This window comes from Triticum urartu, chromosome 7A (assembly GCF_056163025.1).
Source record: "Triticum urartu cultivar PI428250 chromosome 7A, HENAU_Tu73, whole genome shotgun sequence".
Lineage (NCBI taxonomy): Eukaryota > Viridiplantae > Streptophyta > Magnoliopsida > Poales > Poaceae > Triticum > Triticum urartu.
In genome coordinates this window covers 653,729,338-653,748,362 of record NC_141879.1, presented here as the reverse complement: position 1 = coordinate 653,748,362, position 19,025 = coordinate 653,729,338, and the positions used below count along the sequence as shown (strand labels likewise).

Below are 19,025 nucleotides of genomic sequence, written 5' to 3'. Positions count from 1 at the left end.
ATTAAAAAAAATGAACTTTCTCTATGCAATTAAAAAATAAAATTTCTCTATTCAAACCCAGTTGAGAACAGTATTCATTATAAACCTGAAATAATATTTTGGAAAAAATGGCTATCGCATTCTGTGTATTCATTATAAATCTGAAATAATCTTTTGGTAAAAATGGCTATCACATTCTATATCATAGCTAGCAAAACCGAAACAAAATAAACGTCTTAAGTATAATATCTCGTGAACATGGATCAAATTAGGCAAGACAGCTAGAATAAAGAAATTTGAACTTACGACTTACTAGCAGTATAATAAAGTTTACAGACTATCAGCTAGATAAATAGAAGAAACATTTTATGTTGATTCATTGTTCCTTCCGGACTTCTTTGACCGCCTGGATGGTTTGGCGAGATGCTGGCGTTGACTCTCGAACCCCTTCTGGAAGTTCACCAACCGCCTGTACACGTCGTAGGTGGCATACGCGTCCATGGAAGCATAATAGATGTTCTTCAAGGGCAAGGGCGCTTCTGCCCATATATGGTGGTCATCTTCTGTGAGAACGCCCTTCATCTTGTTGTAGCTGTGGTGGATGATGGAACCAGCGTAGTCAGCCAAGCCATACTTTGGCTTAATCGTCACTGGATCAGGCACTCTCCACATATTCTGGATATCCACAAAGTTTTGTACCACCAGACCAACATGCTTGAGTTTTTTCTTGTCATTCTAGATGTCCACCCCAACAAAGGTGTACTCCTCGTCGAGCAGGAAGGTGGCAAGCAGGCCGCAGTGCTCATCAGCAACGCTTATGTGGTACACGAGGATGTAGATGCCAACGCATAACTGGACCACGGCCGCCATCTGTGTCGGACAACGAGGCCAGGTGTACTCCACATCCAGTGCAACTATCTTCTGGTTGTCGTTCCGTAGCCAGTATTTGAATCTGCCAATACAGTACTTAACATAGCTAGCCTTGTTCGTGTACTTCACACAAATTTTGGTATTTCCATCTGCCCTAGCATCATAATCATTCTCGAATGCCATGCTGAAGGACTGTAATTGATGAAACCAGTATAAGACATGAAGCATGACAATAACATGATAACAATAAGCCGAGATGAATATGACGACAGATAGTATAGGAATTCTGGCGCTATTGAAAGTTTATGTAAACAAGTGCATGAACAATTTAAACTAAACAAGTACTCCCTCTGTAAAGAAATCACTAAAGCAGTGAACCAAAAGTTGTTATATTTCCTTGCAGAGGGAGTATATGCGAATTAACAATATAAATTTACGCTCTTGAAATATTTATCTAAACAACTGCATCAACAATCAAGAATAAACATGTATCTATGAATTGTTCATCACCCATGCAGATGAAATTGTGTGTACAAACTAAAGAAGCAGGAGAAAAACAAGAAATTGACAAGACAACGGACTAGATGTTGCATGCAGATGAATCTGTGTGCAAAATTCTCATAAGGCAACGGACTACATGTTGCAGGCAGATGAATCTGTGCGCACAAAATAAAGAAGCAGGAGAACAAGAAATTGACAAGAAGAAGGACATCGTATGTGCTGCTATTGGAGAACTACTAACAAAATTGACAGGAAGGAGAACTCACCGTTCCAGAAGCCAAATTGTTGGGAGAGTGGGCGACGCAGAGGAAGAGGGAATCGAGAGGACGCAGAGGCAGAGGACGCAGAGGCAGAGGAACCGTTTTTGGAGAATCGTGGCAGTGAGGACGAAGCGCCCTCACGCATGCCCGTCCTAAATAATTGGGATGGGGCTCGTCCCGCCTGCTGGAGTCCTCGCTTCCTTTGTCATGTTCACATTCAAAATGGGCTCACCCATAGTCCCGTATAAGAAAGCACAAGAAGCCCAAATGCTTCACGGTTGAGATTACTGATCTAAACTTGCTAAAAAATCCTCAAAATAAAAATATAGCTAAAAAAACTTTACGTGCTCTAAAACTACCTCTTCGTGAGATCCCAAATTCCCAATATTTCCTTGTGGTGGGTTGTTAGAGAATCCCCTATACATAAACATTATGTGATCTAAAACTACCTCTTCTTGAGATCCCAAATTCCCAATATTTCCTTGTGATCGGCTGGTAGAGAATCCCCTATAAATACGAAGCTTTTAACGGCATAGATCGTATACTTCCACCCCACGCCTCCCACCCCACGCCGCCCATACCTAGCCTTCCATGACTACACCGAATTACCACCCCATGCCGCCCAAAGTAGCTCCCAGGTCGGTGAAGCCGACGGAGCCGTCATCTTCAAAGCCTGCATCGGCGAATCCTGAGATGAAAGACAAGGGCACGTCAGAGAAGCCGGCGAAAGAGAAGGGCACGTCGGGGAAGCCGGCGAATCAAAAGATGAAAGCAAACAACAATGGAGCCGGTCGCCATCGAGAGAATCCTCCGGTAATGATCGAGATCCTTGTATTGTGTATACACCCTCGTTCCCAAGTCTGCATGCAATCCCATTATTTACGGCGCACTTATTTTTGATCTCGTTTAGTTACAGCCATAACGAACTATCCCTATTTTACCGAAGGGAGATTGGTGTGTCTAGAAAGGCTTGCACGAATCTTAGCATAAAATCAATGACATAGGAGTTAGATAAGCAATACTTAGAGCACATCTACATGTGCTTTAGAAAAACTTAAGGGAGATCGTGGATACCTTCCTCTCTTAGTTTTTAGTCATGAATGCCTCTCTCTGTAATGAAACTTGCGCTAATTTTCATGCTGGAAAGTTCTACGTGCAACGATATGGAAAGGAAGGACTAGTAATTCAACTTTGTTTAAAACCAGCAACCGAATCAACAAAATAATCGTAGTGCTCCTAAATGCCTGATCAAATACGCAGTAGACAGAATACAAAGTAGTTTTGTACGTAAGTTGCACGCCTCATTTTATTTGGCATTGAGAACATCAAATATATGTACTATATTAAATTTTAGGTTGACGAGAAATAAAGGAGAAAACTAAAGAGAAAGATGGATAGTAGGATCACATGTTACATTCCTAGTATGGTGATTATCTATAAACTATTGATCTTGTGATCATGTATGCAATTATTTTCGTAAGCGTGATGCCTGAAACTTTAGTAGTGTACATAGAACAAAGTCTGCTCTTTCTACTAAAAATCTATACTATTATCAGTCAATTTGCGGACAGAGATAGCTTGTTTTTCTATTTCTGGTGTTCATTATATGGCCTAGAAGCTCTATAATTTCATGCAGCAATGTAGAGCACAATTTTGATATTGGCATAGATTACATCTAGTCGGTTCTATGCGTGTTTAAATGAATACCATACAGAATCTAATCACACTATTTGTACATTCAGGGAACTCAGGTTGCTTCATTGCTGCAATACGAGAAGTTCATAAAAGATTTAAACGCACAACAACTGACGTACATCAAGTTGATTGGACTGGGTGAACTTCTCAAGACTCCTGGCATGAGAATGAGATGTCTACTGTGCCAGGCCATTGCTTATTCATATGATGCAGAGCAGGATGCCTTTATAATTAATGGGAGACCATGTAGGATCACACTAAAAGATGTGGAGCATATAATAGGCATGCCCTGCATGGGGAAGAATCACGTCTCTTCAAATCAGAACGATACTTTGGAGTTGTGGAAGGAACTGAAAGACCCCAATGACACAAAAGTAACTTTGAAAGGATTGCTAGCCAAGATGAAAGGCAACATCACACCTAATTTTGTCAGGCCATTTTTCTTGTACACCATAGGCAAATATGTATGCCCGACAACACAGCAGTATGTGGACAACAGGTACCTTGCGATTGTTAGAAACGTTGAGACAATAAAGAGCACCAATTTTGGACAGCTTACACTTGACCATCTTATGACTAGCGTCAGGAAATTTGTAAATGGTGGAGCAAATCTGTAGGGCAACCTACCATTGCTGCAAGTAATACAATCATTATTAACATACAATACATTTAATTTTATGGAAAATTTTCTAAGCTGTTTTTGTTGTAATGCAGACGTGGTACTACGAGAAGTGGAGGGTGCACCAATTGGACTCTACCATCTCGTATGCATCAAGGTTAAGAAAACTGGAGTGACGAGAAGGAACAGAAGGTTGACAACATAATCAACAAAAATTATATAGGGGTTGGAGAGGTAAAGTGTTAGTACTGTGTGCCTGGATTATCTACCATATGTTTTGAATGATACTAACGACCCTAACATACAGTATGTCGATGACCTGCTGCGGCCTTTCAATCCACCACCAGTTGGGACGCCGGTCAAAGCAAAGACTGACGGTCAGGTAAATGATGAACATCAGACACAAATATATATTGTAACTTTGCAAGTACAATCGAAGTCATATGCTTCTAACTGCTTGTAATTTGCAGGATAAGGCACTCATGGGCCGTGTATTAGCTGATTTGAAAGAAGTTGCCTCCATTGTGCGGGAAGCCGGTGCACAACAATTTGATAGGATGAGCACCCTTGAAAAAAAATGGACGAGTGCCTTAGGCGTACACTTGCGAACGGCAGACTCACGGACGACCTCATCACAGAATTCAATATAAGTATACCATTATGAGTTTCTATAAATATTTTTACTATCAATACTCTCCACATTAACATATTTGTTTTAAAGAACCACCGCTATGGAATATTTGATGTTGATTGCCCAGGAGTAGAGGACATACAGCTATCTGACCTGGGAGTACCTGCGGACCCAATGGAGGTCCCGGGAGAGAATACTACTCACCAGCAAAAACAAAAAAAAGACACGGAGGTCATTGCTAAAGGCATTTCTGCTAAGGGAATACAAAAAGATAACATGGATGCCCCCATGAAGACCGTAGCTGAAGATTTGCAGCCTGCTCCTAGTTTGCAATTGCGAAAGCATTCAAAAACCACCACAAGCCTTGAAGCTTTCATGGTGATACACATTTCACATCTAACTGATTTTGTTTGAAGTTAATGAAGATTCGTAGCTAACAAGTGCTTTATTTCGAATCACAGGATCCTCTGAATTTGAGGCACAATGAGAATGTGCGAAAGGCTAAAGAAAGAAGAGATCAAGATGATGAAGATGTCAGTATTGAGGTGGGGGAGAGGCAGGTACCAAAAGCAAACACCGGTCTGCCAAGGCTAAGGCAATAAGGGAGCCGGAATAGACACATGTCTTCCCAGTTGATGAGGACAACTATGATGATTCTTTAGCAAAGCAGCGACAAGATAGCATGGTTGATTCCATGCTACCAACTCGTACGAGCATCCGGAAAAGAGTGGCATCTTCATTATTGTGCAATGAAGATTATGTTCTGTACGATAGTGATAAGAGGAGAAAGAGAAACAGGACTCCATCGGAGTCTACCAATGGCTCCAAGGACACAAAGAATACAAAGAGGAAAAACCGTGCAAGAATTTTTAAAGATACAGACGCAGGTGCTTCGAGGCTGGAGACCGACCTTGACAAGTTTCGACAGAATCACGTGGCCGAAATTGTCAACACCTCAGATCTTGATAAACAATTGGTGGTAATTGATGACATTGTTCTGCTACAGAAGCATTTGCAATGCCTCACCATGACAGATGGAGTTTTAGATGACAAATGGTTGGGTGACGAAGTAAGATATTTGCCAAATTATTTTATCAATTTTCTTTTGCACAGTACAATTAACTTGAATTTTGTTTTAGTTGGTTGATGTTGTGATTCAGATCATGCGTCATGATCATCCTGAGGACATAAGGGATGGGAAACTGGTTTACATTGAGAGGGTGGCCGGCGTCGCTATGCTCGAAAGAGATGGTAAGGTAGAGAACTGCCACGAGGCCGCTTTGGCGGGCAGTCATGGAACAACAAAAGGAGACAACTACCTCAGACATGATCTGGTACCATCTAACCATGACATAAACACATTTATTTTTATAATCATTATGCATGTTGATGTAATCATCTTTGCTGTCCAGGTTTTTCTACCTATGAACATGGCGAACACCCACTGGTTCCTTGTGGTCATAAACCCCAGAAGGAGGGAGATTCAGATTCTTGATTCACTTTTCAGCTACGTAGTAACACAAGTGGTTCACGTGGTGAGATTTTAAACGTCTTTCAATATAACACAGCATTTAGCATCATACCTAACCTTGAACCGTGAGCAACTTCTCATACCATGGACTTTGGCAGATATGTGGGGTGGAAGCACATCTCAGAGCATCGCTGTGAATCAATGGACCACAAAGCCATGCATGGCAAGACATTAACGTCACCCAATGGACAGTAAAGCATGTTCCTGTGCCAAGACAAGATGACAAGTCAGTCAATAGTATTAGCTTGTCAATATGTTTTGAATTTTTAATACATGAAATGGTGCTAACAAAATTAATTGTTGTAGTTCTTCTTGTGCACTCTACATGCTAAAGAACATCGAATTCTTTACGGGAGAAGATCTTACACTGCGTTATGACCAAGTACGTAGAGTAACACCTAAAATTCTATCAATTTTGTAAACATATGGAACGATACTAACATATCCTCCCATGCAGGCATACATTGACAATTATAGAAGAGAGCTGCCTGTTGCCCTTCTTACTTCGCCCTACAACAAATTGAAGTCCATGAAAAGGCTGAAGACGTACATTGCTAGCCTATCGGATGCAGCTGCGATTGAAGATCATGAAGATGCAAGCAGCTAGTCCAGCAGTGGTTGATTCTTAGATCTGGAGTGTACACTTGGTTATGAAGCGGTAGAGTAGGGTGTGGTTTGGTTTTAGTCCCGAAGAAGGTTTTCTAGCCATGTTCATAGTCCAGTGCGGATTAATCAAGTTGTAATATTTCACAGTACTGGTTCCAAATACTATTCTTGAAATAAATTTGGTCTGCATGGGAGACGCTGAAACATATATTTTCTTTTTACAACCAGAACTTTTGAAGCTTTTTTTAACATTGCTAGTTAGAAGTTTCAGAAAAATTTCAGTTAGTGCTGAAATATTTTGGCTGAAAGGCAAATATTGCAGTGAGTGCTTAAATGAATGAAGTTCAGTTATTTCATCGAAATCTCACCGAAGTGAAAACCATGGTGTCGTGCCATCTTGAGCAGCAACAGAAATGATTCAGCGTTATTAACAAAATTTGGTCTCACAGATACGAGGAAAAAAGGTATGATTTTGAACATGCAAGATCGGATGGGCAATAAAATGACTACACAAGAGAACCAAATACTATTCTTGAAGAAGGTTTCCTAGCCATGTTCATAGTCTAGTGCGGATTAATCAAGTTGTAATATTTCACAGTACTGGTTCCAAATACTATTCTTGAAATAAATTTGGTCTGCATGTGAGACGCTGAAACATATATTTGCTTTTTTCAACCAGAACTTTTGAAGCTTAGGAAGGTTAACTGAATACTTAAATTTATATTTAAGTGTCGTTGGAGTCTGGACAAGATTCAGAACAATTACATCGCTAGTTAGAAGTTTCAGAATTTTTTAAACATCGCTAGGTAGAAGTTTTGGAATTCTTTTAACATCGCTAGTTAGAAGTTTCAGAAAAATTTCAGCGAGTGCTGAAATATTTTGGCATCGCTAGTTAGAAGGTTCAGATTTTTTTTAACATCGCTAGTTAGAAGTTTCAGAAAAAAATTCAGCGAGTGTTGAAATATTTTGGCCGAAATTCAGTGAGGCTGAAATATTTTGGCTGATTTTCAAAGAAACGGGAACGATATCTTTTTGATGATCGTGATTCTCAGGAGACCTACATGTTGTTACGCAACTTACCTTTGCTAAACTCTCCACGTCCCCCCCCCCTAATATTCAACCAGGTGGGTCCCGTCCCGTGATTTCCTCCTACCAAAAAAATCTATACGTAGATATATGTCTGGGTTGTTACGATCCCTATAAATATGGATCCTTTGAAACCTTGTAGATCATAGTTCGTCCTTCTGCGCCGCCCAAACCAGCAAGACAGAACGACGGAGCAACCCAGGAATCCAGCAAGACCGAACAACGGAGCCAAACATGGATCCTCTGGTAACTCCCCACGATCTCAGCCGCTGCTATTTTTTGTGCCACGATCTTCCTCGCATGATCTCTTGTTGCGACCTCACTCGTTGTTTGCATATTCATGTAACTCCGCACGTTTTTAAACAAATTAAGTTGGGGGCGTTAGGGGAGGGCGCTAGGATTTGTTTCCTACCAGATTGGCAGTTCATTGATTAATTCCAGGCTAAATCTTAGCGTCTGGTCTTGTCGATGCCAATTAGTGCAGCGGGCGCTTGCCTTCTTTTTTTCCTTCCGCACGAGTCATGGAAGGCATCGATGGCCCTTGTTTTAATTCCATACTACTGACCATGATTAGCGCCTAGAGTTGAGGAGACCACGGTTGGATAGTTTTTTATTTTCCAATGTTTATTTTATTTCAGATAAGTGCCTTGCAATGGAGATTACCTTAGATGACCGTTCAAACGTAACCAAGCTGAATCACATGATAGTATTTGCACATACATGGAACTCAGCATGCTTGTACCTCATGCAGTAGCGTAGAGCGTAATTTTTATGTTGGTATATATAAGCTGTATTCGTCTGTATGATTGTTTAAATTGTATACCATTGCTGAATCTAATCACACTTGCACATCCATTGAACCCAGGATGCGTCTTTGCCGCCATATGAGGAGTTCATAAACGGATTAAACACGCAGCAAAGGATATACATCCAGTTGATAGGACTGGGTGGACTTCTCAAGACACCTAGCATCAAAATTAGACGTGTACTCTGCCTGGCCATCGCTAATTCATATGATGCAGAGCAGGATGCCTTTATCATCAATGGGAGACCATGTAGGACCACATTAGAAGATGTAGCGCATATAACAGGCATGCCCTGCCATGGGAAGAAGCACGTCCCTTCGAATCTTGATGATAATATGGAGTTGTGGAAGAAACTGAAAGACCGTAATGACACCAAAATAACTTTCAAAGGATTGCTAGCCAAGATGAAAGTCGACAGCACACCAAATTTTGTCAGGCCATTTGTGTTGTACACCATAGGCAAATATGTATGCCGAACAAAAGAGGAGTATGTGGATAACAAATATATTGGGATTGTTAGAAACGTTGAGACGATAAAGGGAACAAATCTTGGACAGCTAACGCTTGACTATCTTATGAATAGCGTGAAGAATTTTGTAAATGGTGAGGCAATTCTGGAGGGGAATCTACCACTTCTGCAGGTAATTCGTAATAGTACAATTATCAGTTACCTAAGATACATCACATAATGTACGGGAATGTTTGTAAACTGCTTTTTTTGTCATGCAGACATGGTACTATGAGAAGTTCAGAGTGCACCAATTGGTCTCTAGCATCTCGTATGAATCAAGGTTAAGGCCGCTGATCCAGAACTAGAGCGAGGAGAAGGCAAAAAAGGTTGATAATATAATCCAGAATAATTATCTGGGAGTTGGAGAGGTAAAATGTCAGCACATTTCCTGGATTATGTAACATATATATTTTCTAAATCATACTAACAACACTAAACTGCAGTATGTTGAGGACCTGATGAGGCCTTTCATTCCAGCATGAGATGGTACGCTGGCCAAACTGAAGGCTGGCGCTCAGGTAAATGAGTTACATAAGGCACAAATATATATTGTAACATTCCAACTAGTATGAAGTTATATGATTCTAACTGTTTCAAAGTCTCAGATTAAGGTACTCGTCGGACGTGTATTGACTGATTTGCAAGAAGTTGCCTCCCTCGTGCGGGAGTCCGGTACAGAACAAAACCATAGGATGTGCACCCTTGAAAAGAAAATGGATGAGTGCCTTAGGCGTACCCGTACAAATGGCAAGCTCACGGAGGACCTCATCAAAGAATTGAAGGTAAGCCTAGAATTATGAGATTAGTATATATAACTGGAAATTTACGTGTACAAGTTTTTTTCTAATTTAGTTTACTATCAAAACACCCCAGACTAACATGTATTTTTTAAAGAAAAAGTACAATGGAATATTTCCAGGAGTGGACGACATACATCTATCTGACCTCGGGGCACCTTCACACCCAATGGAGGCCTCTGTTGAGAATGCTGAGCAGGCTTCTGACCAGGGGAAACAAAAGGATGTCACAGAGGTCGATGCTAAGCAAGATTGTAAGCAGGGAATAAAAAATGATGACATGGAGCCCCCCATGAAGAACCTTGATGAAGATTTTGACGTACGCATGTTAACTTAATTATGAAAGAATCATTGTCGTTTTAGAAATAACATTTGATCTTCCACGTACAGGATGAAACCTTCGAAAGAGCTGCTACAAATATCAAACAGGATCTCAGTGGTATTCATAAGCTTTTGAAAGAGGTGGATGATATCCAGGGAGCTCCTAGTTTTGATAACCAAATGCATTCCAAAGCCACCACAAGCCTTGAAGATTTCCAAGTGATGCACATTTTACCTATAATTGAGCAAGAATCTGCTAAAGGCTAACACACGGTTTATTTCGTCCGACAGAATCCGTTCAACAGATGGAGGAAGTAGCACTCTGTGAAGGTATGGGGTCGCGAGATCCTGAAGAGCCACGTGCCTTCACAGATGATGACAGCCATGATGAATCCTTTGAAAAGCAGCAGCAATTAAGTGTGGCTGGATCGACGCCACAAAATCATGGGGGCGAAAAGAAAAGGGTGGTATTGCAATTATTTAAGGATGACGAGTATGCTTCATACGATACTGAGAAGAAAAAAAGGAAAAAAAAAAGACTCCATCAGAGTGTACAAATGATTCCGAGGAAACGAACAGTAAAAAGAGGAAAATCAGCTCTAGCAACTTAAAAAATATGTCAGAAGTTCCTGAAACCCAGAGGGACCAGCTAGACGTGGTTCGACAGGATTCCGTGGCGTCACTGATCAATACTACAAATCGTGAAAAACAAATGGTGTTAGTTGATGACATTGTCGTGCTATCAAAGCATTTGCAATGCCTCACCCATAAAGATGAATCTGAAGATGGCGTATGGTTGGGTGACAAAGTAAGATAGTATTTCACAATTTTGTTTATGAAGTTTCATTTTTGTACAATACAATTAACTTGATTATTGTTGTAGGTGGTTGATGCTGTGATCCAGCTCATGCGTAATGATCTACCAATTGACACAAGGGACGGCCAACTAGTTTACATTGAGAGGGTGGCCGGCGTCGCTAAGCTCGAAAGAGATGGTAGGATAGAGGAGTGCTACGAGGACGCTTTGGCAGACATTCCTGGAACAACACAAGGAACCACCTACCTGAAACATGATATGGTATATTAAGCTGACGTAGAGCAGATTTTTTTTATTACTATGCACGTTAATCTAATTATCTGTGCACTCCAGGCTTTCCTACCTACGAAAAGTTTATACACCCACTGGTTCCTTGTGGTCGTAAACCCCATAAGGAAGGAGATTCAGGTTCTTGATTCACTTTTTCACTGTATGATACCCAAAGAAGTAAATAACGTGGTGAGAATTTCAACATATTTAAATATAAGAAAGGATTTAACAGCGTATGTAAGTATTAGTCGTAGGCAACTTCTCATCCCATTGGGATTGCAGGTACGTGGGATGGAAGCACATCTGAGAGCAGCGATGCGAGTCAATGGGATTGAAAGCAATGCATGGGAAGACATTAACGTGACGCAATGGCCAGTACGGAATATTAATGTGCCAAAATCTGATGAGACGTCAGTCAACAATATTAGCTTTTGTTTTTGTTTTACATTGTTAATATCTGAAATGCTGATCTAACAACATAAAATGTTGCAGTTCTTGTAGTGCACTGTACATGCTGAAGAACATCGAATTATTTATGGGAGTAAAACTAAGGTTGCAATATGATGAAGTACGTAAATTAACACCTCAAATTTTGTCATTTTCTGAAACATATGGAACGATACTAACATATCCTCACATGCAGGCCTACATCGACAAATTCAGAAGAGAGCTACTTGTTGTGCTTGTCGATTCACCCTACAACAAAATGAAATACGGGACTAGGTTCAGGCAGTACCATGCTAGGCAATCGGATGCAGCTGCGGTTGAAGACGACGAGGATGCAAGCAGTTAGTCCAGCATTGTGGTTCATTCTTACATGTGGAGTGTACACTTGGCTATAAAGCGATAGAGTAAGGTGTGGTTGGGTTTTAGTCCCGAAGAAGGTTTCCTAGCCGTGTTATTAGTCCATTGCACATGAGTCAAGTTGTAAAACTTCAATAATATTGGTTACTATATTTTGCTTGAAATAAATTTGGTCTCTACGGGATCTCGTAGAAATCTATATTTGCTTTTTACTACCATGTGACAATAATGGTGCCTGGGGCAACCCTAGAAGAATAATGGATTATGATATGTCTATTTTCATACGAGAGAAAAATTTATTAAAGCATGAGCATAGCCTCACAACAGAAGTCAAAAATACTGCCTGATTCAACACGCAATCCCAGCTATGTCTCGTAGGCAGGCCGCAAAGCCAAAAAAATAGAGCATAGGATAACAAGAGTAAAAGCACGTACCATAGGGGGGCTCTGCAGGTGCTGCAACGCTGAATTGAAGCGATCACCTTCAGGAGCACAGTGGTGTGGACATGGTACATCCATCCTGCCTCAGGGAATCACATAGCATGTTCTGTCATAGCCCTGCAAAACAGAGGAAAAATTACTACTTGTACTAACCTTGTCAAGTGTGTGCATGTAACAAATGTTGGACATAACTAAACACGGAAGAATGAAATGCAACATACGAAAGAATCGAATGCTCATTCCTTTCTCTCTGCTTTTTGCGAAGACCATTACTCTCCCTTTAACAAGGCTAAAACAGCATAATAAGACTTAACAGCAATCTTGAAAAGGTGGATATCCCATGTGAATCTAATTTTTCATATAAAGCACATGCCAAGTCTGTTGATCCCAGTCTAGCAATTGCACAAGAAGAAGCGAGCATCATAAATATTGAGCAACATAAGCTATGAATTATTTACAGTACATTCCAAAATTAATAGCTTATCATCTCCATTGATCTCCAAATCTCACCTATCAGCCAAATTGAAAGAATACATGTTGAATGCAACGATTGAACATTCGTAGATCAAGCAGTCGGGCTGGACGAATGGGGCTGGCCGTCGAGGCCGGCGGCCGGCTTCATCTAGTCCCGCAGAACATGATCCATACCCAACCACCTTGCCATCGAACGAGATGCATGGCCAGATAGAAGCTGCAGCCATGACTGAGAAATGATATGTAGAGGACGCAAGCAACCAATTGGGGTGTGGGAAAGAGGTTGCCTATAACCTTGTGGCTATAGGCACCCGCATGGAGAACTGGGAGGTGGGATGGCGCCGACTCTTCGCCGGCGGCCGCCGCGGCGAGGGCAGTGGGCCTCCTCTCGTGTTCGTTGAAAATGCGGTGCGAGATCGCGAGGGAATTGGGGTGGAGGAAGGGAAGGGCCGCGACGCGCGGCTAGATCCTACCGGCGACGAGGGAGGGAGGGGCCGCGACGAGCGGCTAGATCCTGCTGGCGACGAGGGGGAGGGGCCGCGACGAGCGGCTAGATCCTGCCGGCGAGGATCAAAACCGTAGCGGCGGCGAGGCATAAACCCTAGCGAACGGGATAAATATCGAACCGAAAATAGCCCTCAAATTCATACCGAGAATACCCTCAAAATATTTGGGAGGGAAAAACATATCAGTTCGAAATATTTTTTCTCCCGAAAATGCCCCTCGGGGTCTGATATAATACACGTGACATCAGTGTATTGCATCGGATCTGGACCGTCGATTTCGCTCCGATGGACGGTCCATATCGTCCGGATGCACTATAAAAACTCATCTCTATTGGATATGTGGGTAGCATATTTGGTAGCTAACCAAAGATTGAGTACTAGAAGATACCATTTTAATTAAAGATTGAGTACTACAAGATACCATCTATTGCTGGACTAAACAAAGCAAATGTCCCACAAGTACCACTCAAGGTCACCCCGTCCTCATAAGTACTAGCATGTGTGCTTCCGGACCCAAAAATATTAGTATGAGTCAGTTGTATCCACATCTACCACTTGTAGCCATTTGGGCCTAGATGTATCTCTCCGAGTCATCTGGACCCACATCTAATAGTATGACTTGTTTTTCCCACATGTACCGCTCCAAGTCTTCTTTCCGCGGACAAATCAATGAGGAGTGACAACAGGAAGATCGATGATTTGACCCGAGAAGAACACTAGGGCCAGGCCGCCACCACATTGTCGATGTGAGGTTGCGCCTCCGCGTCGCCATCGCAGGACCTTGCCGCCGCAGGTCTGTCCCAGCGCCACCCATGCAGCCACCACCAGCACCCCTCGCCCCCCCCCCCCCCCCAAGCTTCGGCTCCTAAACCGCATCCGGGGTCAATGCGCGTGCGCTGGCCGGAGTGCTCCCGCCGCGAGAGATCTCAACGCGAGAAGGCATCCCCGCCACCGCCGTTGACCAAGCGTCCTCGGGCGGCGGCAGGGAAGAAGATGGAGAAGATGGGCACGGTAGCGGCCGCTAGGGTTTCTGCCCCCCCCCCCCCCTGAATCCCTGTGAGGGACGCTGGCGTCTGCTCTGCCACCGCTCTGAGTCTTCTAGACCAACAAGTAGCAGTGCATGTATTTCAGGCCTATATGTACAACTCGGAGTAAACCGGATCCAACAGTCGTTTGGTCCCACACATACCATTTTTAGTTTTCTGGACTATCTACTACAACAAGTTTTGTCTGGCTCACGTGAAGAAGAGGCGACGACGGTGGCGCGCTTTCGGCTTGCTTCAGTGCTTGTAGTCGTCGCTAGATGGTCTACGGATATAGGTGTAATCTTTATTATCTTTAGTCCCTCTATACTGAAATACTTGTAGTTGGGGAAAGCTAGTACAAGTTCCCCCAACAAGTATTGTGGTACAAAGAGAGTAGTATGCGTTGTACTTTCATGATTGATGATGAATAAATCGCACAATTTTTCCCAAACAAAAAAAAGTGCGTCCCTTGAGGCTACATCAGAAAGAAAGAAAAAAGAGAACTAGTTTGAGAATTTCACTTTTACCCTGCACGTTCTTAGACTCTTGCAACATTAGTTTTTTTTATGCGCAGAAAAAACATTAGTTTTATTTTCTCTCCCAAATAAATCTCAGCTATAAACTAACGAGACAGATCGCCCTATTAATTTTTTTGGGAAAGTATATACCCCCTATTTTGGTGCCACAAAAGTCCAAGACGTAAAAATCGGATCTGCTATACAGATCGGAATGTGTTGGGCGATGGACTGCCTGTTTGTTCAAAAGTCAAAATCACCACGCTTCAGGAAATGACTTGGTTGCCCCTGCGCGCGGAGGTGCGGATGTGCATGGTACTCCGGAGTGTGGTTTTGGAGTACCAGGGTACCGTAAAAGACCTCGAGTAGAGTAAATACTTCAGTTGCTCGCCCTAGAAACTAGCTTGATTGAAAACCAGTATGACTACATTGGTGTTATGTTTCACTAGTTGTTTATTACTCCAACTTGGGACGCATGGGGAAAATCATATCCGTAGAAGACATGTTGTCGTTAGAACTGCAACTAGGACACGATCGAATCCTTGCAGGTCGAATTCTTGATTTACACGCAGTGAGGAAGTGCCGCCTATGCTTATATAAGAATCAGTCTTGTGTCCAGTCATCTTCAGCTTTGCATTTGCGGTAACTTCAGCCAGCGATGTTTTGCAAGGGCCACGCTTTTTCAGGACTCGACTCCCCTTACTTGTAGAAGCACAGTCAGGGGCATAACATTACTGCTCCATCAACATCATACGTCCCAACTCCTTTGTAGTACTCTAGTGCCATCCTGTACTCTGCATTCTCTGCCAGTTGTTGTGGTTGTGGTTCTTGAACTAAAACTTAAGAGAAAAATAGAAAGAAGCGTTTACCTGGACTAAAACTTCTGATTTATTTTTATTTATTTTCCTTTTTTGAAAAGCAGGTTGAAACCCCGGGCATCCAAGGGTGAACAAAGTCATACTTATTATATTATTCAATATAATCTAACAAACAAAACTTGAGAGAAAACAAAACTTCAGGTAAAAAAGAGAAAGAATCTTGTAAGATTTTGAACACATAAAGAAGATGCTGTAGTGTGAACAAACATGCATGCTCATATCAGTACGGAAGCCCCTCAAACACGAGTAAACAACACAGACGACAGATGGAACAACTAGTACTTCATCCGGATGAATGTGTTGCGGAACTTTAACACTAAGAACTCTGCACAAAGTTTCCAAAATTACTAGAAAACTTGGTGCAATGAAGAAATAAGTAGCGTTTTCTGAACAATTTCAGTAACTTAAGAAATGAACGACTTCGTGTATTGGTATTTCAGAATTCATGATGCCAACAATATATCTTCAAAAGTTCAATTCTGGATTATTGAAAGTTATATAGCATAAAAAATTCAGTGCTTGAAATGCTTTTTGACACATAATTAAGAAACGAGTACCATCAATAGGTCTGTGTAACTTCTAATGATTCCATTTTCATCAAAAGCCTTTTCATTTCTGACTGAAATTTCTTTAGCTCTTAATTTTTATTTTATTTCCTGGTTTTTGTTTCCCGGCTGTTGGGAAATACAACAACTAAGAGAGTTAAAATAGAGTACTGCAAAATTGTTTATTTGTACTATAAAATTAGGGATTTCCTTCGTATTCATAATGAAAACGCTCAAAAAATTCCACGAAAAATTCACCTTTAGAGTTTTGTTGTCAACAGTATCACACCTATAGGAGTCCTTTGGTAATATGCATCTAATTTTTTTACTACAACTGCTTCTTGACAATACCTCTGACCTCTGATGGTGTTTACTGCAACTTAATTTATTTGTACTATAAAATTTTGGAAATACCTCTGATGGTGTTACCTTTCTTCTCTTTACTAGCCTATCAATCCATGTTTTCTTCAAAACAATTTTCATTTCTATCTATTAATTGATTATGTGATGTGCTGATCTTTTTTGTTCTTGCTGTCGGGTAATGCAACAACTCACAACATTAAAGCAGAATACTGCAACTTATATTATTTGTACTAAAGAATTAGGGAAATTAATTCGGTGGTTCTTCTGGTGCTCCAGCATTAGGCGATTTTCTTTCTTTCTCTTTGAACTTTTGTTTTTCAATTGTCTTTCTTTCAGGCGTGCAATGCTCAACAGATCATTTAATGCTTGAGGAGTCCCACTGGCATCATGTCTCGTATCAGAATTATATGCGCATGCATCGACTTGCTTACTAATGCTATCAACACTATTCAAACATACTCCCTCCGTTTCAAATTACTCGTCGCAGAATGGATGTATCTAGAACTAAAATACATCTAGATACATTCATACCTGCGACAAGTAATTCGGAACGGAGGGAGTAGATGTTTGGGTGGCGAAGTTATCCGATTTGTGTACATCAAAATAGGTTGTGCAATTTGTATGGAAGAACTTTTTTTGTGCTGAAAGGCCTCCAACTTTGGAATTTCTACAACAGTTATTCCATGACTTTGTTGAATAGATCCCGACAGTGCTTCTCGAGGCTAACGATTCAATACGTAATATGCAGGATAGAATTTAATATTTATCATGTCAGGGACTTTCAAAGAATGGCGGAATAATAGTTCTATTCTCTTGAATTATGCACAACTACGTTTAGCTATTTAATTGTTATGCAGGATTGCTAATAATTTTGAATTCTTCTTATAATGTCCCAACACTCAGATATAACAAGACTGTAAATTTTAATTGGTTTCACCAACATGGGTGGCTTCATTTTCAAATGACCTTTGTATCTGTTTTTCCTGTCACAACTCTTCTGAACGGTCCAATAAAAATGGATGTTGTCTAATCCGACTTTGGATAGTGTATTAGATCAAGCTTTAAACTCTCACTTAGTTCTGTGTTCTGCATTCCCAAGGTGAAAAAATTCCTCATGTACCATTCTTCCCACTTATCCTTTACGGCTTTCCCTTATATATAGTATCAAACAATGATTGCTTCGGATAGTGTTAAAAGTTTCTTCAAAACTTGCATTATCATCAAACACGTATGTCCATGCACTAAAATCTGCAAGAAGAGACGGTTATTATTAATCATTAACATCAGACTTGTACGTACCTACATAATTGTTTGTCCACATTTTGCAAAATGTGAAAAGTACATAGGCGATTTGGACTTCTTGAAATACATGCTCTATCACCATTCTGGCCGTTCCAGCGTCTTGATCGGTGAATATAGTCCGAAGGTTCTTATTTACGTCTTGAAATAAATATATCAAAAAATCAAAAAGAATTATGTCCCATCATTTGGTAGGAAGCACTAAAATATCTCTGAAATGATTGAACCCGGGAAACCCTCCAAATGGAATATATTCCTCATTTGTTCCCAAAAGTAGCATCAAATCTCACACCATCGCCAAATTTTAGATAGTCCGGCCCAGAGCTAGCCTAGCTTGACTGGCAAACTGAACGGTAAATGGAATGGTCTCGATTTCCGGCAGGCCCGATCAAATATTAGTTCCTATTGGCGCTTCATTTGCGAATAGTTCTTCTGACCCCGACGTGTATAGATAAGATTACCTGATCCACTTATCCTTTGGCTAACCAACTCATAAGCTATTTTTGGTCCAATTCCCAAGTCATCGGTATTTCTGATTTCAATGTCCTATACTTCAGAGATTATTCGTTGAGATGGAATAAGATGGTGTACTTATTGCAATTGAAGCATGTGATTGTCTATAGTAAAAAAAATCAGGTATTTCATAACTTCCTACTTCTCAGTCTATTGTAAGGTCTCTTTCGTCTACACACGTCAAAATATTTTCTAGTTTTAGCTTGAGGGTTTTTATATGGATGGTCTCTTTTGTCTACTACCTTGTGACCCACTTTGAAACCAGTGTTCACACTAGCTTCGGAGTCTGTAGTACTACTATAGGACTAGTAATCGTGTATGTGCAAATGCACGTATTGATTAATGCAAAAATAATGTTGCACA

At 41.1% G+C, this 19,025-nt stretch overlaps 1 protein-coding gene across 1 annotated transcript; it reads right to left on the bottom strand.

The window, feature by feature from the left end:
• Positions 1–714: 714 nt before the first annotated feature.
• On the bottom strand, positions 715–2,227 carry LOC147961108 (uncharacterized). Its single transcript, XM_087533678.1, has 3 exons — positions 2,220–2,227; positions 2,060–2,117; positions 715–1,041 (listed from the first exon to the last, which is right to left on the bottom strand). The coding sequence occupies exons 1-3, from the start codon at positions 2,225–2,227 to the stop codon at positions 715–717; spliced, it is 393 nt and encodes a 130-aa protein (XP_087389804.1).
• Positions 2,228–19,025: the final 16,798 nt, after the last annotated feature.